This window comes from Nicotiana tabacum, unplaced genomic scaffold (assembly GCF_000715075.1).
Source record: "Nicotiana tabacum cultivar K326 unplaced genomic scaffold, ASM71507v2 Un00006, whole genome shotgun sequence".
Lineage (NCBI taxonomy): Eukaryota > Viridiplantae > Streptophyta > Magnoliopsida > Solanales > Solanaceae > Nicotiana > Nicotiana tabacum.
The window spans coordinates 282,852-308,569 of NW_027438244.1; the positions used below are offsets into that span (position 1 = coordinate 282,852).

Consider the following 25,718-nt stretch of genomic DNA (forward strand, 5'->3'; position numbering starts at 1 on the left):
GCAAGATCAGACACCAGTTACCAGAATTTGTTGAACCAGATGAGTTTTCTAAGTCCAAACCACTCCATAGCCTATCCGAAACTCACCCGATCCCTCGGGGCTCCAAACCAAACATGCACACTAGTCTAAAAACATCATACAAAATTGCCCGTACGATCAAATCGCCAAAATAACACCTAGAACTATGAATCAGACACCAAAATCAAATGAAATTTTCATGTAACTTTAGAATTGCTATATTAACAACCGTTCGTCCTCGAACGGACATAGAAAAGTACTTGGGATGGTGAAAAGGTGGGATATCTACTCCGCATGTCTGAATTGGACTCCCATGTAGCTGCCTCGACGGGTTGACCTCTCCACTGCACTCGGACTGAAGGATAACTCTTCGACCTCGACTGATGGACCTGTCGGGCTAGGAGCGGCTCCTCTTTGTAAGTCAAATCCTTGTCCAACTGGATAGAGCTGAAATTTAACACGCGGGATGTGTCGCCGTGATACTTCCGGAGCATGGACACATGAAACACCGGATGAACTGCTGATAAACTGGGTAGCGGTGAAAGCTTGTAGGCCACCTTACCCACTCTTAGAAGAATCTCAAAAGGCCCGATATACCTAGGGCTCAACTTTCCTTTCTTTCCGAACCTCATCACACCCTTCATGGGTGAAACCCAGATCAATACCCTCTCTTTGACCACGAATGCAACATCACGAACTCTACGGTTTTTCATAAATCTTCTACCTGGAGTGAGCTATGTGAAGTCGTTCCAGAATAATCTTGACCTTATCCAAGACATCATGTACCAAAAAACCGAGTCTCCCCAGGCTCGAACCATCCAATTGGCAAACGACACCGCCTACCGTATAATGCCTCATAGGGAGCCATCTGAATGCTCGACTGGTAGCTGTTGTTGTAGGCAAACTCCGCAAGTTGCAAGAACTAATCCCAAGAACCTCCGAAGTTTATAACACAAGCGCAGAGCATATCCTTCAACATCTGAATAATGCGCTCGGACTGTTGATCTTTCTGGGATGAAATGTTGTGCTCAACTCAACCTGCGTGCCCAACTCACACTGTACTGCCCTCCAGAAATGCGAGGTGAATTGAGTACCTCGATAAAAAATGATAGACATGGGCACACCGTGAAGACAAACAATCTCGCGGATGTAAATCTCAGCCAACCGATCTGAAGAATAAGTAACTGCCACAGGAATGAAATGCGCTAACTTGGTCAGCCTGTCCGTAATGACCCAAACTGCATCGAACTTCTTATGAGTCCATGGGACTCCAACATCAAAATCCATAGTGATACACTCCCACTTCCACCCAGGAGTTTCTAACTTCTGAAACAAACCACCAAGTCTTTGATGCTCATACTTTACCTGCTGACAATTTAGACACCGAGCTACATATGCAACTATATCTTTCTTCATCCTCCTTCACCAATAATGCTTCCGCAAGTCTTGATACATCTTGGCGGAACCCGGATGAATTGAATACCGAGAACTATGAGCCTCCTCATGAATCAACTCACAAAGTCCATCCATATTAGGCACACAAACACGACCCTACATCCCCAAAACTCCATCATCTCCAACAATAACCTGCTTGGCACCACCGTGCCGCACTGTGTCCCTAAGGACAAGCAAATGAGGGTCATCAATCTGTTGCTTCCTGATGCACTCAAATAATGAAGACCGAGCAAATGTAAAAGCTAGAACACGACTGGGCTCAAAAACATCCAACCTCACGAACTGATTGGCCAAAGCCTGGACATCTAATGCAAGCGGTCTCTCACCGACTGGAATGTACGTAAGGTTGCCTATACTCACCGACTTTCTACTCAAGGCATCGACCACCACATTGGCCTTACCGGGATGATACAAGATGGTGATATCATAGTCTATCAATAGCTCCAACCACCTCCTTTGCCGCAAATTGAGCTCCTTCTGTTTGAACAAGTATTGCAAGCTCCGATGATCCGTGAATACCTCACATGATATGCCGTAAAGATAGTGCCTCCATATCTTTAGCGCATGAACAATGGCTGCCAGCTCTAAGTCATGAACAGAGTAATTCTTTTCATGAACCTTCAACTACCGCGAAGCATATGCAATTGCCTTTCCATTCTACATCAATACCGGATCTCCTTGGCTGAAGTGGGTCTAGGCCAGTTCTGAACAACCACAATATTCTTAAGATCTACCTGAATGCCCTCTGTTTATACAACGTGCCCCAAGAAAGTGATTGAATCCAACCAAAATTAACATTTTGAAAATGTTGCATATAATTGATTATTTTTCAAAGTCTGAAGCACAATCCGAAAATGCTGCTCATGCTCCTCTCGATTTCTGGAGTAGATTAAGATATCATCATTAAACACAACCATAAAAGAATCTAGATAAGGCTTGAACACCTGGTTAATCAAATCCATAAATGTTGTTGGGGCATTTGTCAGCCTAAATGACATCACTAGAAACTCATAATGCCCATACCGAGTCCGAAAAGTTGTCTTAGGGACATCAGATGCCCTATTCCTAAACTGATGGTAGCCAGACCTCAAATTAATCTTCGAAAACACCTTGGCGCCCTAAATGTGATCAAATAAGTCATTAATCCTCGATAATGGATACTTGTTCTTGACGGTGACCTTGTTCAACTACCGATAATCTATGCACATCCTCATCGATCCATCCTTGTTCTTCACGAACCACAGAGGCGCACCACAGGGCGAGACACTAGGTCTAATGAAAACCTTATCAAGCAAATCCTACAACTGCTCCTTCAATTCATGTGAATAATAATAATTTTCCTAACAAGCGGAAATAAATAATTCTTTCAAATTCCATAATTTCCAATTTATCAATTAGCTTTACAAGTTGCAATAAAATGTCAAGGTATCGTGTAATTATTATTATTAGGCACGATTTCTGCTGAGGTTGTTCGGCTCGGTCCAGAGTGTCTTGTACACTGCCGAGGGACGTGTGGCATGATCCATAGATGCATCTATATTGCCGAGATGTTCGGCCCGCTCCACAACAAAGGAGGACATTTTCTTATGAACCTCTGGAATGAGATGTTATTATAAGGCTAACACATAACGATGTACAATTTCTATTAATAGTAAAATAATTTGCACAAAAATTCAAGTATGTGAAACTTCGGTCTTTCACTATTTCCTCTAACAATTTACAATATAATTCTAGTATTTTAATTAAATAAAGGATGCAAGTATCACAAGTAATTTATGATTTGAGTCATAAACTACCCGGACATAGCATAATTAGTAGCTACGCATGGACTCTCGTCACCTCGTGCATACATAGCCCCCACAATTAACAATAATTATTAATTAAAATCGCCTATGGGGTAAATTCTCTCTTACAAGGTTAGACAAGAGACTTACCTTGTCTCAAAGTCCATTTCTCGATCACAACGTCGCGTTAAAGTCTCAATTCGATGCCGAAAAATCCGAAACTATCCAAATTTTATTCAAAATAATTAATACATGCTCAATAATTCGAAATTAGACTATTAAATTAATTACTCGACCCAAAATGGTAAAATTCCTAAATTTCACCACAGGCCCATGTGCCCGGATTCCGAAACGTTTCGGAGGAAATCATTACCCATAATCTCAAGATCTCAAATATACAATTTCCATCCAATTCCATAACCATTTTCATGGTTAAAATCCCATTTTTATCAAAACCTAGGTGTTTTATCTAAACCCTTGATTTCCACTATTTACAGGTTATAATCTACCCATAATCTATGTATTTAACTCAAAGTGTGCAGAATTAACTTACCTTCAAGTTGCTAGTTGAAATCCCCACTCACAAAGCTCCAAAAATCGCCAAACAATGGAGGAAATATGGGCTAAAATGGTTGAGCCTCGTTCTCGTTAAAAACATTCTGTCCAGAAGCATTTTCGATTCTGCGGCTCCGCATTTGCGGAAATGCCCTCGAATATGCGGCTTTCCCCTTAGCCGGCTCATCCTCTTCTGCAATCAGTGGCTCACTTCTGCGAGACAACTTCTGCTGTCCGTACGCCGCACTTGCGACATCGTCCGCTTTTGCGTTGCCTTCCTCGTACCTGCACCTTCGTAGGTGCGGTCCAATTCCCGCTTCTGTGATTCTTGGCAGCCCTCTCTTGGCCGCTTCTGCATCTCGGGGCTCGCTTCTGCGAGCTCGCACTCACGACTGCCCATGCGCATGTGCAGTTACACTAGAAGCTAGAAGCATCAGCTGTTCCTCCCAAGTCCAAACTCAGTCCGAGCCTCGTCCGGTTAACACCCGAGGCCCCCGAGGCCCCGTTCGAACATAACAACAAGTTCGAAATCATAAAACAGACTCGCTCAAACCCTCGAAACGTGTAAAAAAAGATCAAAACTAAGAATCCTACCTCAAACCAAATTGATTCAACTTAGAATTTTCAACTTCTTCAAACTTACTCTGAACGCGCCGAAATATACTTACACTACTTGGAATGACACAAAATTTTGTGTGCAAGTCTTAAATTACCATACGGAGCTATTCTCAGGCTCAGAATTCCAAACTGACCCCGATTACTCCAAAACCTACTCCAAACCAAATTTAAAGAACCTATTGGAACTGTCAAGTCCCGATGCTGGGGTTATTTTCTAAAAATGTTGACCAAAGTCAAACTTGGCCTTTTAAAACCAAACTAAGAAACCAAGTGTTCCGATTTCAACCCGAACATTTCCAAATCCCAAACCAACCATCCCCACAAGTCATAAATTAGTAAAAGCATATACGGGGAGTCTTATTTAGGGGAACGAGGTTCTAAAAGTCAAAATGATTGGTTGATTTGTTACTTTCTCCACCTCTTAAACAAACATCATCGATATTTGCTTCGCATATGCTCCTCGGCCTCCCAAGTCGCTTCCTCGACTGGTTGGCCCCTCCACTAGACCTTTAACGCATAAATCTTCTTGGACCTCAACTGGCAAACCTATCTATCAACAATGACAACTGGCTCCTCTTCATAACCCAAGCTCTTATCTAGCTGAACTGTGTTCAAGTCTAACATATGTGACAGGTCGGCATGATACTTCTGAAGCATAAATACATGGAAAACTGGATGAACTCTCGATAAACTGGGAGGCAAAGCAAGCTCTTAAGCAACCTCCCCAACTTGTCTCAACACCTCAAATGGGCCTATAAACCTTGGGCTCAACTTGCCCTTATTCCCAAATCTCGTGATCCCCTTCATCGGCGAAACCTTCAAGAGAACTTTTTCACCCACCATAAATGATAAATCACGCGCTTTCCAATCTGTGTAACTCTTCTGTACGGACTGTGCTTTACGAAGTGCTCCTAAATTAACTTTACCTTTTCCAAGGCATCCTTCACCAAATCAGTACCATATAACTTAGCCTCACCGGGCTCAAACCATCTGATGGGTGAACGACATCGCCGATCATATAAAGCCTCAAATGGAGCCATCTCGATGATGGATTGGTAACTGTTGTTATAAGCAAACTCGGACAAAGGTAAGAAACGATCCCACTGACCTCCGAAGGCAATCACACATGCCCTGAGCATATCCTCCAAGATCTGAACTGTCCGCTCAGACTGCCCGTCGGTCTGCGGATGAAAGGTTGTGTTGAGCTCTACACATGTCCCCAACTCACTCTGTACTACTCTCGAGAAATGTGAAGTTAACGGGGGGCCTCTATCTGATATGATAGAAATTAGCACACCGTGCAACCGAACTATCTCATGAATATAAATCTGGGCCAACCTCTCTAAAGTATACGTAGTCACAACCGGAATGAAATGTGCTGACTTGGTCAACTTGTCGACAATGACCCAAACTGCATCAAACTTTTGCAAGGTCCGCGGCAACCCAACTACAAAGTCCATAGTAATGCGTTCCCATTTCCACTCCGGTATAGTCATCTGCTGAAGTAGGCCACCTGGCCTCTGAGCTCATTTAACTTGCTGACAATTTAGGCACCTAGCTACATATGAACTATGTCCTTTTTCATTCGCCGCCACCAATAATGCTGCCTCAAGTCACGATACATCTTCGTAGCACCTGGATGAATAGAATACTGAGAATTGTGTGCCTCTTCTAGGATCATTTTCCTCAGTCCATCCACATTAGGAACACATAGACGATCTTGGAGTCGCAGAACACCATCCTTGCCAGTATTAACTTCCTTGGAACTACCCCATAGTACAATTTCTTGGAGAACCAATAAGTGTGGATCATCAAACTGGCGAGCCTTGATCTGCTCAAATAGTAAAGATAGGGCCACAACATATGCAAAAACTCGACTGGGCTCTGAAATATCGAGACTCACAAGTCTGTTAGCCAAGGACGGAATATCCAAAGCTAATGGCCTCTCCTCTGCTGAAATGAAAGCCAAACTACCCATACTCTCCGCCTTTCTACTCAAGGCGTCTACAACTACGTTTGCTTTGCCCGGATGATACAAGATAGTAATATCATAATCTTTTAGTAACTAAAGCCATCTGCGCTGCCTCAAATTTAGGTCCCTCTACTTGAAAAAATGCTGTAAATTATGATGATCAGTGTAAACTTCAAAAGACACCACATAAAGATAATGCCTCCAAATCTTTAGAGCGTGAATAATCACAACTAACTCCAAATCATGTACCGGGTAATTCTTCTCGTGGGTTTTAATTGACATGAGACATATGTAATAACTCGCCCCTCCTGCATTAATACACAACCTAAACCAATGCGTGGAGCATCACAATACACTGTATACATCCCTGAACCGGAAGGCAACATAAACACTGGTGTTGTAGTCAATGGTGTCTTGAGATTCTGAAAGCTCACCTCAGAATCATCAGACCATCGGAACGGAGCACCCTTCTGGGTTAATTTGGTCAAAGGTGTTGTAATAGATGAAAAACCCTCAACGAGCTGACGATAATAACCTGCTAAACCTAGGAAACACATGATCTCAGTCGCCAAAGTGGGGCGATACCAATCTTGAACTGCCTCGATCTTTTTGGGATCTACTTTAATACCCTCGCCCGATACAATATGCCCCAAAAATGCTACAGAATCTAGCAAAAACTCACATTTGGAGAACTTAGAATATAGCTTTTGTTCCCTCAATGTCTGAAGCATCACTCTCATATGTTGCTCATGCTCTTCCTTACTGTGCGAGTAAATCAAAATGTCATCAATGAAGACAATGACACATGAATCAATATATGACCTGAATATCCTGTTCATCAAATCCATAAACACCGCTAGGGTATTAGTTAAACAGAAAAACATCACAAGAAAATCATAATGATCATATCTAATCCGAAAAGTAGTCTTCAGAACATCTGAATCCCGAATCTTCAATTGGTAGTACCCCGACCTCAAGTCGATCTTAGAGGACACCCTAGCACCCTACAACTGGTCAAATAGATCATCAATACGTGGCAACGAGTACTTAATCTTAATGGTGACTTTGTTCAATTGGTGATAGTCAATACACATACGCATAGTTCCATCTTTTTTCTTAACAAATAATACCGGTGCACCCCAAGGCGATACACTCAGTCTGACGAACCCTTTTGCTAGTAATGTTTCAAGCTGTTCTTTCAAATCCTTCAATTCTTTCGGAGCCATGCGATACGGTGGTATAGATATAGGATGGGTATCCGGAGCCAAGTCAATACATAAATCAATATCACGATCTGGTGGCATGCCTGGAAGATCTAAAGGAAATATATCGGAGAACTCTCGGACTACAGGAACTAAATCAATCGCCAGAGTCTCTGCAGTAGTGTCCCAAACATAGTCTAGATAAGCCAAACAACCTTTCTCGACCATGTGTCGAGCCTTCAGAAAGGAAATAACCTGATTAGATCCACTGACAGACGAACCCTTCCACTCCAACCTAGGTAATTCCGTCATTGCCAAAGTAACTGTCTTAGCATGGAAATCTAGGATGGCATGATATGGGGATAGACAATCCATGGCCAGGATGATGTCAAAGTCGGTCATATCAAGTAGCTGAGATCTACTCTAGTTTCATAACCACAGAATGTAACAATGCAAGACCGATAGATCCGATTCACAAGCTTCACAATTAACAATAATTATTAATTAAAATCACCTATGGGTAAATTCCCTCTTACAAGGTTAGACAAGAGACTTACCTTGTCTCAAAGTTCACTTCCAGATCACAACGTCGCGTTAAAGTTTCAATTCGATGCCGAAAAATCCTAAACTATTCAAATATTATACAAAATAATTAATACATGCTCAATAATTTGATATTAGACTATTAAATTAATTACTCGACCCAAAATGGTAAAATTCCTAAAATTCATCTAGACCCACGTGTCCAGATTCCGGAAGTTTTCAGAGGAAATCGTTACCCATAATCTCAAGAACTCAAATATACAATTTCCATCCAATTTCATAACCATTTTCGTGGTTAAAATCTCATTTTTATCAAAACCTAGATTTTTCATCTAAACCCTTGATTTCCATGATTTACAGGTTATAATCTACCCATAATCTATGTATTTAACTCAAAGTGTGAATTAACTTACCTTCAAGTTGCTAGTTAAAATCCCCACTCAAAAAGCCCCAAAATCGCCCAAAAATGGAGGAAATATGGGCTAAAATGGTTGAGCTTCGTTCTCCTTAAAAACATTCTGTCCAACAGCATTTTCGCTTATGCGGCTATGCATCCCCGCAAGACATAAATTAGTAAAAGCACATACAGGGTGTCTTATTTAGAGGAATGAGGTTCTAAAAGTCAAAACGACTAGTTGGGTTGTTACATATAGTTCTACCAACAAAATGAAAATAATATATTAGCCCAACTTTCTCAATATTTCATGATTAACTCTGTATGACTATAGTTCTCTCTTTTATTTTTTTAAAGGAAAGGGGTGCTGAGTGTTCACAAGCATCCCAAACCACAAAGCTTGTAGGAACTAGCATACAAATGCCACCTTCTCTCTTGCAAGAGTAGAAAGTTAACTCTAACATTACCTCTTTGTGGTGGGATAAAACATAATTACCCCATTGAGGTTATCCTATTTACCAGATATATTCTTATATTTTGTGGGGGTTCTATGGCCCCCTCGGCTTCATTTGAACTGTAATAAATACTCCTTTTTGGCTGACGTGCGCCAAAAGTATCATTTTTTATTATTAATTTTTATTTTCTTTTTCTCTGTCTCTTTCTCCATTTTCTTTCTTTTTCTCTTTCTTGTTGCTTGTTCTTCCATAAGGCATTTCACCTCACTTTAACCACATTCATCTCCAAACTTTTACAATAGCTCACTCTCCCTTTTTTTCTTCTTTTTTCTCTTTCTTTACTTTCTTTCTTTTTCTTTTTCTTTTTTCGTAACAGACTTAATGATTCAATATATATAATAGGTTTGCCATGACTCAAGTTAGCTTTTTTGGGTTAAAATGTTTCTTTCCCTTTGAGCAGATCTGATATGGAGGTAGGATTGACGGGAATTTATCGTTGGATGTAGGGGTGTTCGTGGTTCGGTTTGTGTTAGTTTTTCCCTAAAAGGAAACCAAACCAAGTAAGTTGATTTTTCAAATATTGGAACCAAACCAAACCAATTAAGTTGGTTTTTTATCGATTCGGGTTTTGTCTGCTTTTCGATTTTTTCAGTTATTTATCGGTTGTTTTCTTAAATATGAGACATACACTACCAAACGCATATTCCGGCGACTACATTTTCAACGTAACACTATCAACTCAGTTGCTTTTTGAGAAAGTTATTATTTACCAAGATATATTGATGATAATTAAATCAAAGAGTAATGAATAATTTAAGGACTCAATTAAAAATTAATTATTTTTAACGTGAAATAAATTCTTGTACTTAGAAAAAGAAAACTACCAATCAAACTAAAATATAAAGGCAAAGAATTAGATTATTATAATAGCAAAGAACTACAGTAAAAATACAAATGACTAATATGTACCATAAAATTTTAGAAACTTTATACAAAATTATACATATATATAGGTGTAATAATAAATTTAAATAGCTACTTTTATAGTCGGTTTGGTTTGGTTTTTTTTAGTTATTGTTTGATTAAAACCAAAACCAAACCAAATTTGATCGCTTTTTAAAATTCAAAACCAAAACCAAACTGTAACAACCTGGCCGGTCGTTTTGAGAGTAATAGCCCCGACCCCCGATCCCTTATTTTTTTTTTGCCTAGTAGTTATTTTATTAATAATAAAAGGAAAACTACAACACATAGGAAAAGTACAAATAATGGGGGCAATAGCACCAGTAGTGTTACCTATATGCCTTGGCTATATAATCACTCTTCTGCGCCTCACATTGCCTTATAATGGTAGCCTCATGTAGAGGTCCATGGTGTAGTTGCTGGCAAAGTCTCACGAGGGCATATAATCTCATAGTCCTTTGGATATTTTTCCAATGGCATAGTACTAAAGCAACACAAACTGGGCTAAACCTTACCTTACTAATCCTATTGAGGTATAAAAGGCTAAATCTTACCGATCCCTTATTTACTGCTTATCTCATATCTATTCCTGCTATTGTGACTTGCCGGGAGTTGCGTTTTGGTTTTTGGAGTGTTTTGAGACAATTAGTCCCGAAATGGAGGTTTAAGCCTTAAGATTTGGACCATAGTCAAAACTGTGTGAAGACGACTCTAGAATGGAGTTCTGTCGGTTTTGTTAGCTCCGTTAGGTAATTTTGGGCTTGGGGGGGTATACAGATTGTGTTTTGGAGGTTCAGAGGAGCCACAGAGGCGGCCAAGAAGGAACTGGGCAAGAACCGCAGGTGCGAAGAGTTTCCCGCACCTGCGAGAGTCGCAGATGCGGGCAGCTGGGCGCAAGTGCGAAAGTGAGCCGCAGGTGCGATGCATTTCCGCACCTGCAATAGTCGCAGATGCGGTCACATAGATGCAGGAGAGGAGCCTGGGATTCTAAGTGGAATACGCTCCTGCGATGGTATTTCCGCAGGTGCGGCATCACAGATGCGACAGAGAGTCCGCAAGTGCGATATTTCTGGACAGAACACTTAAATGCAAGGGTTCGCGATTTTTGCTCATTTTCAACATTTTCAACTCGGGTTTGGCTATTTCTTGAGAGCATTTTTGAGGGGTTTCTTGAGGTAAGTCCCTTGTGCTTTTTTTTTTAAATCAATAATCTTGCTTCCCAATTTATTTTTCCACCTAGTTAGTGTGTATTTAAGGTAGAATTTGGGAATTTGAGACTAGGGATTTGGAAATATTGATTTGTGGTTTTGAAGGAACATTTGGTGTCGGATTTTAGTAAACTTGATATGGTTAGACTCGTGAGTGAATGAGTGTTCATATTTTGTGACCTTTACCGATTTCGAGATGTGGGCCTGTATCGACTTTTTAGGGCAAATTTCTCTATTGTTTTTAAAATATTGATTTGGGCCATTCGGAGCCGGATATTTTTTTAAAGTATTGATTTAAACTGTAATTGCTTTTGGCTAGATTTGGGCCATTCGGAGCCGGATATTTGTGGGAAAGTAATTTTGACCGATTGATTGAGCTTCGTTCAAGGTAAGTAGCTTGCCTAACCTTGTGTGGGGGAACTCCCCGTAGGATTTATACTATTTTGATATTTGAGCACCGTGTACGTGAGGTGACGAGTACGTACACGAGCAAATTGTGTAAAAACCCAATTTTTCTACTAAGTAATAACCTGATCTCCTTCTTATTTGAGTTCTATCAGCATATGTAGTAGCTGGCTAGACTAGAATAGCTTGCCTACTTGCCTTAACTGTTTACTTGAACTACGTACATCATGTTTAGTGAATTTACATGTCTTTCCTTAACTGGTACTTAGGTTGAACTATAGAATTTCGTGCCGTAACTATTGAATTCTATTGCTTAGCTACATATTTACTTTGGAACTACGAAACAGTATTCCGGGAGACCCCCCTGTACTGCATATTTATTTTGCGACTACGGAATGGTATTCCGGGAGATCCCCCTGTACTGCATATTTATTTTGGGACTACGGAACGGTATTCCAAGAGATCCCCCTGTCTTGCATATTTATTTTGGGACTACGGAACGGTTTTCCGGGAGATCCCCCTGCACATTTACGTTTGAATCTAGGAGACGGTATCTCGGGAAATCCCCTGTTGTATTTCTGTGTATTAAGTTATTACCTTCTATGAATTCTTTCTAGGTAAATTTCATTCTTTATTTTACTGTTATATTGCAGTCATGACTTGCTTTATTATTATATATACCAGTAGGGTCCTAACCTGACCTTGTCACTACTCGACCGAGGTTAGGCTTGGTACTTACTGGGTACCAATTGTGGTGTACTCATGCTACTCTCTGTACATAATATTTTTGTGCAGATCCAGGTGCTCCTTATCAACCGCACTGTTAGTGAGCCGAGACAACTTTGGCAACTTCAAGGTATATCTGCCTCGTCCGCAGACCTCGGAGTCCCCTTCTACTCTTTCACATGTCCATTATCTTCTGTATTTTTCTTTTGTTAGACTCTGATGTATAGAGACACTAGATTTTCCTTCTGTAGTTTGTGATTCACCATGTTCCGAGTTTTGGTATTACTGTGTATTTTTAAATAGTTGGTTATTCTACATGCCAAGTGGAATGGTACCCATTTATGTTGTTATTGCTACAGTTAGTTGTTAAATCTATGTTTTTATTTCATTATTCTGCAAATATTAGGCTTACCTAGTCGTAGAGACTAAGTGTCGTCACGACGTCATAAGGAGGAAAAATTAGGACGTGACAAGTTGGTATCAGAGCTCTAGGTTCGTAGGTGTACTGAGTCACAAGCCACTTTATTAGAGTCTCGCGGATCGATACAGAGACGCCTGTACTTATCTTTGGGAGGCTATGGAATTTGTAGGAAACATTTCACCACTTTGATTCCTTGTCGTGCGAAAATTATTGACTTTAAAAATTCTAAACTTCTGTATTCTATTCTCTCATAGATGGTCAGGACACGTATGGTGCGGATCTGATGACCAGGCATTCGTGCCCCCTGCTAGAGCCGCGAGAGGCCGGGGTCGGGGTAGAGGCCGAAGACGTCCATGTGGTGCAGCCAGAGCGCCCGCACGAGCTGCTATAGAGGAGCCCCCAGTAGCTCTAGCTGGAGGGTAGACACCTGAGGCACCTGTTTCTGCACCAGCCCTCCAAGGGACTCTAGCCTAATTTTTGAGTATGTTCAGCACCTTAGCTTAGGCTGGATTGATTCCACTTGATCCTGCCACATCTTAGGCCGGGGGAGAAGCACAAACTCCCGTCGTTGATACTCTAGAGTAGCGGGTTTAGGTCGACCATGTTCTAGAGATTGTACCAATGCAGCCGGTAGCTCCATCTTAGCCCGGGGTTAGGGCAGCAGCTTCTAAGGTGGAGCAACTCAGACTTGAGAGGTACATGAAGTACAACCCACCTAACTTCAGCGGATTAGCTAAAGATGATGCTCAAGGTTTTCTAGAGGAGTGGCATCGTATTCTCCGTACAATGGGCATAGCGAAGACGAGCAGTGTTTGTTTTACCACCTTCCAGCTTAGAGGATCAGCCTATTAGTGGTGGCGTGCTTATGAGCTGAGTAGTCCAGATGAGGCAGTTTCACTTACATGGATTCAGTTCTCGGATATGTTTTTGAGAGAGTATGTCCCTCAGAGTGTCAAGGATTCATGGCACGCGGAGTTTGAGAAGCTGCGCCAAGGTGCTATGACTGTGTCAGAGTATGCAGTCCATTTCAGTGATTTGGCCCGACCATATTAGTATGGCCAGGGAGTTGGAGATGGATATTTCTTATCAGTAGGTTGTGAGTATTTCCAAGAGATTGGAGGACTGCTTGCCTGGGACAGAGAGGAGAGAGAGGGCAAGAGGTCTCGAGAGAATGGTTATTATTCTGGTGCTCGTGCCCCAATAGCTCACCATGGTAGGGGTTATATGAGTCATCCCGTTCATTCAGCTCTTCCAGCCGCCAGTGGTTATCCAGCTCATTATAGGCCCACGACACTTATAATGCACCGCTAATATCTAGTGTGCCTCCTGCACGGGGTGTTCCTAGTGGCCAGTCTAGCAGACCTGGCCCGAGCCAGTCATAGAAGTCATGCCCTCCCAAAGCTTGTTTTGAGTGTTGTGACACTCGCCATGTGGTGAAGGATTGCCCCAGGATTAGAAGGGGTGCACCTCTACAGACTTCTCAGCCACAGCGTGCTCCACCGGGTCCTTAGGCTATGATTACAGCACCAACTGCAACCCCACCTTCTCAGCCAGCTCGAGGTGGAGGTCAGTGAGGTAGAGGTCACCCTAGATGGGGAGGCCAGGCCAGATACTATGCCCTTTCTTCTCGTATAGAGGCAGTTGCTTCTGATTCTCTCAGTACAGTTATTGTTCCAGTCTGTCATAGAGATGCGTCAGTATTATTCGACCCATGCTCTACATATTCCTATGTGTCCTCTTATTTTGCCCCGTATTTGGGCATATCTTAGGATTCTTTAAGTTCCCATGTTTATGTTTATACTCCTGTGGCAGGATCTCTTATTCTTGATCGCGTGTATCAGTCGTGTTTGATTGCTCTTACTTGTTTTGAGACCAGAGATGATTTATTATTGCTAAGCATGGTGGACTTTGATATTATTTTGGGCATGGACTGGTTGTCGCCCCATTATGCTATTCTTGATTGTCACGCTAAGACCGTGACACTAGCTATGCTAGGATTTCCGCGATTATAGTGGAGAGGTACCTTAGAGTATACTCCCAGTAGAGTTATTTCATTTCTTAAAGCTCAACGAATGGTTGAGAAGTGGTATGACGTGTATCTAGCTTATGTGAGAGATGTCAATTTGATACCCCTATATTTGAGTCAGTTCCAGTAGTGAGAGACTTTCCAGATTTTTTTCCAGCTGATCTTCGGGGTATGCCGCCCGATAGAGATATTAATTTTGGCATTGATTTGTTGCCGGGCACTCAGCCCATATCTATTCCTCCATATCGTATGGCTCTTTCGGATTTGAAGGAGTTGAAGGAGAAGTTATAGGAGTTGCTTGATAAGGGCTTCAATCGGCCCAGTGTGTCACCTTGGGGTGCTCTTGTCTTATTTGTGAAGAAGAAGGATGGTTCTATGCGGATGTGTATTAATTACCACCAGTTGAACAAAGTCACAGTGAAGAACATGTATCCATTGCCTTGTATTGATGACTTATTTGATCTGTTATAGGGTGCGAGAGTGTTTTCCAAGATTGACTTACCTTCATGATATCATCAGTTGAAGCTTTGGGAGCCAGATATCCCAAAGACTGCTTTTAGGACCAAATATGGTCACTATGAGTTTTTTGTTATGTTTTATGGACTGACCAATGCCCCAACAACTTTTATGCACTTGATGCACAGTGTGTTCCGGCCTTATATTGACTAATTTATCATTGTGTTTATTGACAACATTCTGGTGTACTCCCGGACTCGGGAAGATCATGTGGAGCACCTGAGGACTGCACATTAGATGTTAAGAGAAAAGAAATTATTCACAACATTTTCAAAGTGTGAGTTTTGGCTAGACTCAGTGGCATTCTTGGGTCATATAGTATCGAGTGATGGGATCCAGGTGGATCCGAAGAAGATTGAAGCAGTGCAGAGTTGGCCCAGACCGTCCTCAGCTACAGAGATCCGGAATTTTCTTGGTTTGGCGGGGTATTACCGTCAATTCGTAGAGGGTTTCTCTTCTATTGCTGCACCTATGATCAAATTGACCTATAAGGGTGCTCCGTTCAGGTGGATAGAGGAATGTGAGGAGAGCTTTCAGAAGCTCAAGACAGCTTTGACTACAACCCCAGTATTGGTATTGCCTACAAGTTCGAGGTCTTATAATGTATATTGTGATGTATCGCGGATTGGCCTCGACGCGGTGTTGATGCAGGATGGTAGGGTGATTGCCTATGCCTCCAGACAGGCGAAGGTGCATAAAAAGAACTATTATGTCCATGACCTTGAGTTAGCAGCTATTGTTCATGCCTTGAAGATTTGGTGGCATTATTTGTATGGTGTTCCTTGTGAGATTTACACCGATCATCAGAGTTTGCAACATCTATTTAAGAAAAAAGATCTTAACTTGCATCAGCGGAGGTGGTTGGAGCTACTTAAGGATTATGATATCGCCATTTTCTACGACCCTAGGAAGGCCAATATGGTGGCTGATGCTTTGAGTCGCTGGACAGAGAGTTTGGGGAGTTTAGCATATCTACCAGCAGCAGAGAGGCCATTGGCGTTGGATGTTCAAGCCTTAGCCAGCCAGTTTGTGAGATAGAATTTTTCTGAGCTGAGTTGAGTATTGGCTTGTGTGGTCTCTCGGTCTTCTCTTTATGATCGTATCAGGGAGTGTCAGTATGATGACCCCCATGTGCTCGTCCTTCAGGACAGGGTTCGGCAAGGTGATGCTAGAGATGTGACTATTGGTGATGACGGCATGTTGCGGATGCACCACCGGATATGTGTACCCAATATAGATGGTTTGCGTGAGTTGATTCTCCAAGAGGCTCACAACTCGCGGTACTCCATTCATCCAGGTGCCACAAAGATGTATCAGGACTTGAGACAGCATTACTGGTGGAGGAGAATGAAGAAAGACATAGTGAAGTATGTTGCTCGGTGCCTAAATTGACAGCAGGTGAAGTATAAGCATTAGCAGCCGGGTGGGTTGTTTCAGACGTTGGAGATTCCAGAGTGGAAATAGGAGCGAATCACTATGGATTCCATTGTTGGACTCCCACGGACTCAGCGGAGGTTTGATGCAGTTTGGGTGATTGTGGATAGGCTGACCAAGTCGGCTCATTTCATTCCTGTGATGACTATCTATTCTTCCAAGAAGCTAGCTCGAATCTACATCTGTGAGATCGTCAGGCTTTATGGCGTACTAGTATCTATTATCTCTGACCGGGGTATGCAGTTTACATCACGGTTCTGGAGAGCTGTACAACATGAGTTGGGTAATCGGGTTGAGTTGAGCACATCATTTCACCCTAAGACGGACGGGCAGTCCGAGCGCACAATTAAGATATTAGAGGATATGCTCTATGCGTGTGTGATAGATTTTGGGGGTGCTTGGGACCAGTTCTTTCCACTTGCGGAGTTTGCTTACAACAATAGTTATCAGTACAGCATTCAGATGGCACCGAATGAGGCTCTGTATAGTAGGCGGTGTCCGTATCCAGTGGGATGGTTTGAGCTAGGCGAGGCTAGATTACTAGGTACATACTTGGTTCAGGATGCCTTGGAGAAGGTTAAGGTGATTCAGGATCGACTTCGCACAGCCCAATCCAGACAAAAGAGTTATGCTAACCGGAAGGTTCGCGTTGTTGCATTCATGGTTGATGAGCGGGTCTTGCTCCAAGTTTCGTCTATGAAGGATGTTATGAGGTTCGAGAAGAAGGGCAAGTTGAGCCCTAGGTATATTGGGCCTTTCGATAGAGTTGGGGAGGTGGCTTACAGACTTGCACTACCACCTATTCTTTCTGTAGTTCATCCAGTGTTCCATGTTTCCATGCTTCAGAAGTATCACGGCGATCCATCTCATGTGTTAGACTTCAGTTCAGTTTAGTTGGAAAAGGGTCTATCTTATGTTGAGGAACCAGTGGCTATTTTTGACAGGTAGGTTCGAAAGCTGAGGTCAAAGGACATTGCTTATGTGAAGGTTCAGTGGAGGGGTCATCCGGTCGAGGAGGCGACTTGGGAGACCGAGCAGGATATGCGCAGCCGTTATCCTCATCTTTTCACCACTTCAGGTATGTCTCCATGCTCGTTTGATGATGAATGATTATTTTAAGAGAGGGAGGATGTAACGACCAGGCCGGTCATTTTGAGTGTAATAGCCCTGATCCCCTATTTACTACTTCTCCCATATCTATTCCTGCTATTGTGACTTGCCGGGAGGTTTCGTTTTGGTTTTCGGAGTATTTTGGGACACTTAGTCCCTAAATGGAGGTTTAAGACTTAAGATACCATAGTTAGAATTGTGTGAAGACCACTCCGGAATTGAGTTATGTCGGATCCGTAGGCTCCGTTAGGTGATTTTGGGCTTGGGGCGTATTCAGATTGTATTTTGGAGGTCCGTAGCTTATTTAGGCTTGAAATGGCGAAAGTCGAATTTTTGGAAATTTGGACCGGTAGTGGAAATTTTGATATCTGGGTCGGATGTCGATTCCGGAAGTTGGAGTAGGTATGTCATGTTGAATATGACGTGTGTGAAAAATTTGGGGTCAATCGGACGTAGTTTGGTTGGTTTCGGCATCGGTTGTCTAGTTTGGAAGTTTCAAGTTCTTTAAGTTTGAATCGGAGGATGATTTGTGATTTTAGTTTTGTTTGATGTGGTTTGAGGATTCGACTAAGTTCTTATCGGTTTATAGGAATTGTTGGTATGTTTGGTTGGGGTCCCGATGGCTTCGGGGTGATTTCGGGTGGTTAGCGGCTTGATTGGAGTTAGGAATTTGGAGCTGAAGTGCTGCTGCTACTGGTGTAACCGCACCTGCAGAGTGGGAACCGTAGGTGTGAGCCTGCAAAAGCAAAGGAGGAGCCGCAGATGCGGCGAAGAAGGAGTTGGGAAGGAATTGAAGGTGTGAAGATTTTCCCGCACCTACGAGAGTCGTAGATGCGGGCAGCTGGGCGCAGGTGCGATGCATTTCCGCACCTGCGATAGTCGCAGATGCGGTCGCATAGCCGCAAAAGTAAAGCCTGGGATTCTAAGTGGAATCCGCACCTGCGATGGTATTTCCACAGGTGCAGCATCGCAGATGCGACAGAGAGTCCGCAGGTGCGAGATTTCTGGACAGAACACTTAAATGCAAGGGTTCACGATTTTTGCTCATTTTCAACATTTTGAGCTCGGTTTTGGCGATTTCTTGAGAGCATTTTTGAGGGCTTTTTGAGGTAAGTCCCTTGTTCTTATTTTTGATAAATAATATTGCTTCCCCATTTATTTTTCCACCTAGTAAGTATGTATTTAAGGTGGATTTGAGAGTTTGAGACTAGGGATTTGGAAATCTTGATTTGTAGATTTGAAGGACCATTTGGTGTAAGATTTTAGTAAATTTGATATGGTTAGACTCGTGAGTAAATGAGTGTTCATATTTTGTGACTTTTACCCGATTCCGAGATGTGGGGCCGAGTCGACGTTTTAGGGCAAATTTCGAAAGTTTTGTTAAAGTATTGATTTCATTAGTTAGATGAGTCTATTATGGTTATATTTATGATATGTAATTGCATTTGGCTAGATTTGGGCCATTCGGATCCGGATATTCGTGGGAAAGGCATTTTGACCGATTGATTGTGCTTGGTTTGAGGTAAGTGACTTGCCTAACCTTGTGTGGGGGAACTCCCCATAGGATTTATACTGTTTGATATATGAGCGTCGTGTATGTGAGGTGACGAGTACGTACACGGGCAAATTTTTTAAAAACTCGATTTTTCTACTAAGTAATAACCTGATCTCCTTCTTATTTGAGTTCCATCAGTATGTGCACTATCTGGCTAGACTAGAATAGCATGCCTACTTGCCTTAATTGTTTACTTGAACTACGTGCAGCATGTTTAGTGAATTTACTTGTCTTTCCTTAACTGGTACTTAGGTTGAACTGTAGAAGTTTGTGTCGTAACTATTGAATTCTATTGTTTGGCTGCATATTTACTTTGGGACTACATAACGGTATTCGTGGAGATCCCCCTGTACTACATATTTATTTTGGGACTACGGCATGGTATTCCGGGATATCCCCAAGTACTGCATATTTATTTTGGTACTACGGAACGGTATTCCGAGAGATTCCCTTATCTTGGATATTTACTTTGGGACAACAAAACGGTATTTCGGGAGATCCCCCTGGACATTTACGTTTGAAACTACGAGACGGTATCTCAGGTGATCCCCTGTTATATTTCTGTGTACCGAGATGTTACATTCTATGAATTCTTTCTTATTAAATTTCAGTCTTTATTTTACTGTGATATTTCATTCCCACATTGCGTTATTATTATATATACCAGTAGGGTCCTGACCTAACCTCGTCACTACTCGACCGAGGTTAGGCTTGGCACTTACTAGGTACCGATTGTGGTGTACTCTTGCTACTCTCTACACATGTTTTTCGTGTGCAGATCCAGGTGCTCCTTATCAGCCGCTCTGTCAGTGAGCCGAGATAGCTTTGGAGACTTCAAGGTATATCTGCCTCATCCGCAGATCTCGGAGTCCCCTTCTACTCTTTCATATATCCATTATCTTATGTATTTTTCTTTTGTTAGACTCTGATGTATAGAGACATTAGATTTTTCTTCTGTAGTTTGTGATCCACGATGTTCCAGGTTTTGGGATTTCTGTGTATTTTTGAATAGTTGGTTATTGTACATGCCAAGAGGCATGGTACCCAGTTATGTTGTTATTTCTACTGTTAGTTGTTAAATCTATATTTTCATTTCATTATTCAGCAAATGTTAGGCTTACCTAGTCGTAGAGACTAGGTGCCGTCAAAACGTCATAGGGAGGGAAAATTGGGACGTGACACAAACCAATCCTAAAAAGTATCAGTGTTTTTGGTCGGTTTGGTTTGATTTTCGGTTTGGTTCTGTTTTTCGGGTTTTTATGAACACCCCTAGTTGGATGGATGGAATATCCTTGACTAATCCTCGGATTTTAGTAAAACTAGGGCCTGTCCTTCGAAAAGTCTATAATTCTAGCAAGAATAATAGAGAAAACTGGAAAAAGATTCACAATGGAGGTTCGGCGACGAAAAAAACTCTCTTGTTCAACCAGAAAAATGTGATTCTAACTTGGTCTCAAGTTTGATTTCAATTCTTGAGTTTTTCTGTATTTTTGTGATGTTTTGGAATACTTTTGTGGGCTTTGATTGATTTCTATTTTTATTACAAGAAATCTTGAGTTAGAAAAAATGGATTTATGCCGGTGAAAATCTCCGGCAAAGTTTAGCTCGTCGGAGAAAAAGGTGCCAAAAAAAAGAAGCAAAGATACAAAAACAATTAAATTAAAATAATGAGTGAACATAAAAATAATAAAAAAGAAATGATGTGGCACAAACTGGTTGGTGCGAGTCATCCACTGATTTCTTTGAAACTGGTGGTTATCTCAAAAGGTGTTATTATGACCCGACCGGTAGTTTTGAGTGTATTAACCCTGATCCCCTATTATTGCCTCCTCTGTGTTATATTATAGTTACCTGACTTAACGCGGTGTTTGGTTTTGGTTTTGGATGAGTTTCAGAGTGAAATGGACACATAGTCCCTACGTTGGAAGGTTAAGTCGTAGGAGTTGACTGTAGTTTGACTTGTGTGAAGATGACTCCGGAATGGAGTTTTGACGGTTCTAATAGCTATGTATGGTGATTTTAGACTTAGGAGTGTGTCCGAATGTTGATTTGGAAGTCCGTAGGTTGTATCAGTACGATTTGGCGAAAGTTGGAAAATGGAAGATTTTTGGGAAGTTTGATCGGGAGTTGACTTTATTGATATTGAGGTCGGATCCCCATTTTGGAAGTTGCAATAGGTCTGTAATGTCATTTATGACGTGTGTGCAAAATTTGGTGTCAATCAGAATGTTTTTTGTATGAATCGGCATTGGTTTCGGAATTCGAAAATCCATAGTTCATAGGCTTGAATTGGGGTTGCGATTCGTAGAATTTGTGTTGTTTGATGTGATTTGTGGCCTAGAACAAGTATGTTATGTGTTTTGAAACTTTTTGGTATATTCGTAGGGGGCCCCGGGTGTGAATCGGATGGAGATCAAATCATTTTTATACTTAGTATTTTGCTGAAGTGTTGCTATTCTGGTGTCATCGTAAATGCTGAGGGTCTGACCGCAAAAGATAAGGAGCCATCCTAGGCCTGGGTTCGCAGGTGCAGACGCCTGAGCGCATATGCGCTTCCTCAGGCATGAGCCTTTTTTCCGCAGAACAGGAATTTGAGGAGGAGACCGGGACAGGACCGTAGGTGCGGTCTCCTTCTCCGCAGAAGCGGCTCCAGGACTTATGTGGAATCTGCACCTCTGATGGTTTTTCCGCAAGTGCGGCATCGCAGAAGTGACACAATGGCCGCAAAGGTGGGGATCACTGGGCAGAAAGAGGAAATTCGAGGGTTTGATTTCAATATTCATTTTGGGACTTTGAGAGCTCGATTTGAGACAAAATTTCGAGGAATTTTTTGAGAGGACTTTTGGGTAAGGAATTCTAACTCGTTTTTGATTAATTCCCATGAATCTATTGATAATTTCATCATTTAATTAGCATTCTGGAGTTTGAAATTGGGGGAAATTGGTAGAAACTCCTTAGGCTAAATTCTTGAGTTTTGAAAGGCGAAATGAGGTCGGATTCATTAATTCCTCTATGGTTGGACTCGATATCGAATGGTTGATTTTTGTAATTTTGGTCGGGTTTCAAGGCACGGATCCGGGTGACTTTTAGGGGCGGTTTTCAATTCTTTGTAAAGATCGTAATTTCATGGTTTAAATTTTATATATATATGTATGTATGAAGTTATTTGGCTAGATTCGAGTCTTTTAGAGTTGAAAAATCGGGGGAAATGCCTTCTAGTTGTTTGATTTAGTGTGGTTTCAGGTAAGTGACTTGTCTAACCTTGTGTGAGGGAAATTCCCTTTAGGATTTGGTATTGTTGTGATAATTATGATATGTGAAAGCCGTATATGCAAGGTGACGAGTGCGTACACGGGCTAAATATAAAATTTCTTATTTTAGCTATGTAGTTCCTTTTCAAGCTATAATTGAGTTGCGTTAACATGTTGTTGTCATCATATTTAGTCTACTTTCACATGTCTACTTATTTATCTCTTATTTACAATTTTGTTTTGGGAAATTATACTACTAGGTATGCCCAGTAGCTATTTTGTTAATAATAAAAGAAAAAAGGAACAATAAAGGAAAAGTACAAGTAAGGGGACTAGCTACGATAGTGTTGCCTCTATGCCTTGTCTATATAATCATTCCTTTGCGCCTCCATTACCTTAAGATGGCAGCCTCATGTAGAGGATCATGGTGTAGCTGCCGGCAAAAAGTCTCAAGAGGGTATATAATCTCATAGCCGCTTGGAACTTCCCAAAGGCATAGAAATATAGCACACATTGTGCTGAACCTTACCTTACAAATCCTATTGAGGCATAAAAAACCTCGTCAACTAGCACGCATGAAGAAAATAGGAACTAGAAAAAACTAAATACTTTATGATCATCACAGAGTTTATAACATACTCTGTGATGATATTACATGTGATGATGATTTGAAAATGATAAAATAAAACAATGTAGAAATTAGAGTCTTGCCCCTCATTCATCATAATTGTAAGTTCTTCAATTTGAAGTTCTTTAAATTCCTCTTCAACTATCTTCAATAAATCTTCAAAATTATTCATTTATTCTCCGATCGATTGGACCTTGTAGATGTGGTCGGGGCAGCCCCTTTTTGCTTTACAACTCTTATTGGGAGTTGCCTCAATGCTACTCCTTCATTCACCTTCTTTTTTCCTCTATGCATAGGAGATAACTCTCCACTTCTAACCGCCTTTTCCCGACAATATGCAAGTAATTCATCTTTCTCACCTTCGACATAAATGGCTACACATAAGTTGGCATCTAGTTGTTGATTGGCTAATTCTTATGCAACCATCCATAATGGTTCATGACTCTTCTTTGCATTATGCTTTGTTGCCGAAGCTCTAAATTCAACTTTTTTGGTGAGGTTCTTACCTGATTGTACACTACCTGGTTCATGTCTAAATTTCAGCACCTGTGCAGTTATTTTTGCGCCAGCAGAAAAAGCAGCTTTATGACGTTTTGGACTGTCCAATGCATCCAAAAGTGCCCGGTCATGGTCTGAAATAATCTCAGAAGAGTTTAGAGTACACAACACATTTGCACCAGTAGATTGATATCCTTGCTGCTCGTTGTCGCTACCAGTATTGTTTTGCGTTGCAGCAGTCTTTTTGCAAGCTACTGTGGTCCAGCTTTCCTCCATATTTTGCTTCTCATTATTATATTTCCCAACTTATATTCATTCAATCTAGTCATTTCCTGTTGAAGCAATTCTCCAGCCTTCACAGTTGCCTTAGCTGTAGTATGCATCAACATTACTGCCTGGAACTCCTTAATTATTTTAGCCAAGCCTGGATCTGCTGTATGTAATGTTGATATTGCTTCAGTAGCTGCAACTGCCTTGCCATCCATAACTGAAACTAATGGCCTTGTTTTTTTACTGCTTGGAGACATCTCCTGCATAACTCTTGGACCTTCAGTTATGTGCTTATGCTGCAAAATCGCCACAGCATCCTCCTGTTCATTATCTGTAGTAGCTGCTGCTACCATATAATTGCTATCCATATCACATTCAATCACCAACACAGCAAAAGAGTTAGAGGTAATAATATCCTTTTGTTCACTTACCATTTTTGTAAAAGCAGTGTCATTCTTGTTGTTTGGAGATAGATGTGATCGATGCACCACTGCCCAGTTTCCAACTTTAGTATATAGCATAACTTGAGCTTCTGATTTTTGTGCTGCAACTACCTCCAGCTGCCCAGTACCTTTAACCTTAGAATCTTTAGCATCTACACACTCCAAAGCCTCAACACCTGTTGCTTTAGGATCTCGATCAACTCCTGCTACTGCCAATATAACACTGCCATTACTCCTACCTTTCAACACCCTATCCCCTGCTTCTACATCCATAGTTTGAGACATTCTAACTAAGGCACGATCAACAGGAACAGTAGCAACATTCTTTGAAATCCCATAGTTGATAGCCTACTCAATATGGTTGGATTTTTCTAGTCGGAACATTTGCTCTTGCTTCTTCTCGCCAAAAACTCATTCAAGATCAGTTGCAACCTTGTTACCCCGCATCATAGTTGGTCTATTCCCTATTGCCTTCGCAAATAATTTTCTAGTTTGATTATGAGACATCTGCTGATCCATTAGAGCTCCAGTTGTCCAATAGTTGTATCTCGTTTAGATCCTTTTGTCAGTTGTTGGCTAGCTCTTTTTGCATTTAAAAAATCCCTTGCATCAACTTGAAGTTTCTCTACGACACATGTTGCATCAACTACATCCTCTACCTGTCCGTCATAGACTTCTCATTTTTATCCTAAAATGATGCGACGTGTACTTTCGTCATGTCCTTCATACTTGCAGTGATTACAATACAAAGGTAAGTTGTCATAAATAACTTGTTGAAGTTGATCAATAATCTTTCCAGTTACTCCGTCAAAATATTTGAGTCTTACTTGTTCCGGATGTTTGTCCAAGATATCCAGGATTACCTTGACCCTAGTTGTACTAGGCCTAGACCTAAGTTGAGTAGCCTTATGAATAGCAATAGGCCTTCCAAAAGCTAATGCAATGGACATTAAGGCACGCTACCATAGATGTCTTTTCTTTTGGATTGTATCCAATCGTCCATGGAAATACTCTAACCTGATGTTCTTTTCCTTTGCTCGTAAAATAATTAACTGACATAGCGAGACAAATTACAAAGTCGTCATATTGATGTGATGACCCAAAAGGTCATCTTTTATTTAAGAACTCGAATCTGCACTCTTAAGCCTTAAAAATCTCATTTTTATCCTCCTCGATTTGCATGCGCAATCCGGGCAGGTTTCCGGAAAGCTTTTATGTTGAAAACTAATGAAAATAAGAATTTTTACCTTAAAAGTTGATTTTAGTTG

The 25,718-nt window shown here is 41.4% G+C and overlaps 1 protein-coding gene across 1 annotated transcript in view; it reads right to left on the minus strand.

The window, feature by feature from the left end:
* Window positions 1–25,718, minus strand: part of LOC107765628 (alpha-farnesene synthase-like) — a 202,426-nt gene that overhangs the window by 75,040 nt on the left and 101,668 nt on the right. The window contains exon 7 of the mRNA XM_075248633.1: window positions 9,304–9,319. Coding sequence (XP_075104734.1) covers window positions 9,304–9,319 — 16 coding nt within the window. The remainder of the gene's footprint in view (window positions 1–9,303; window positions 9,320–25,718) is intronic.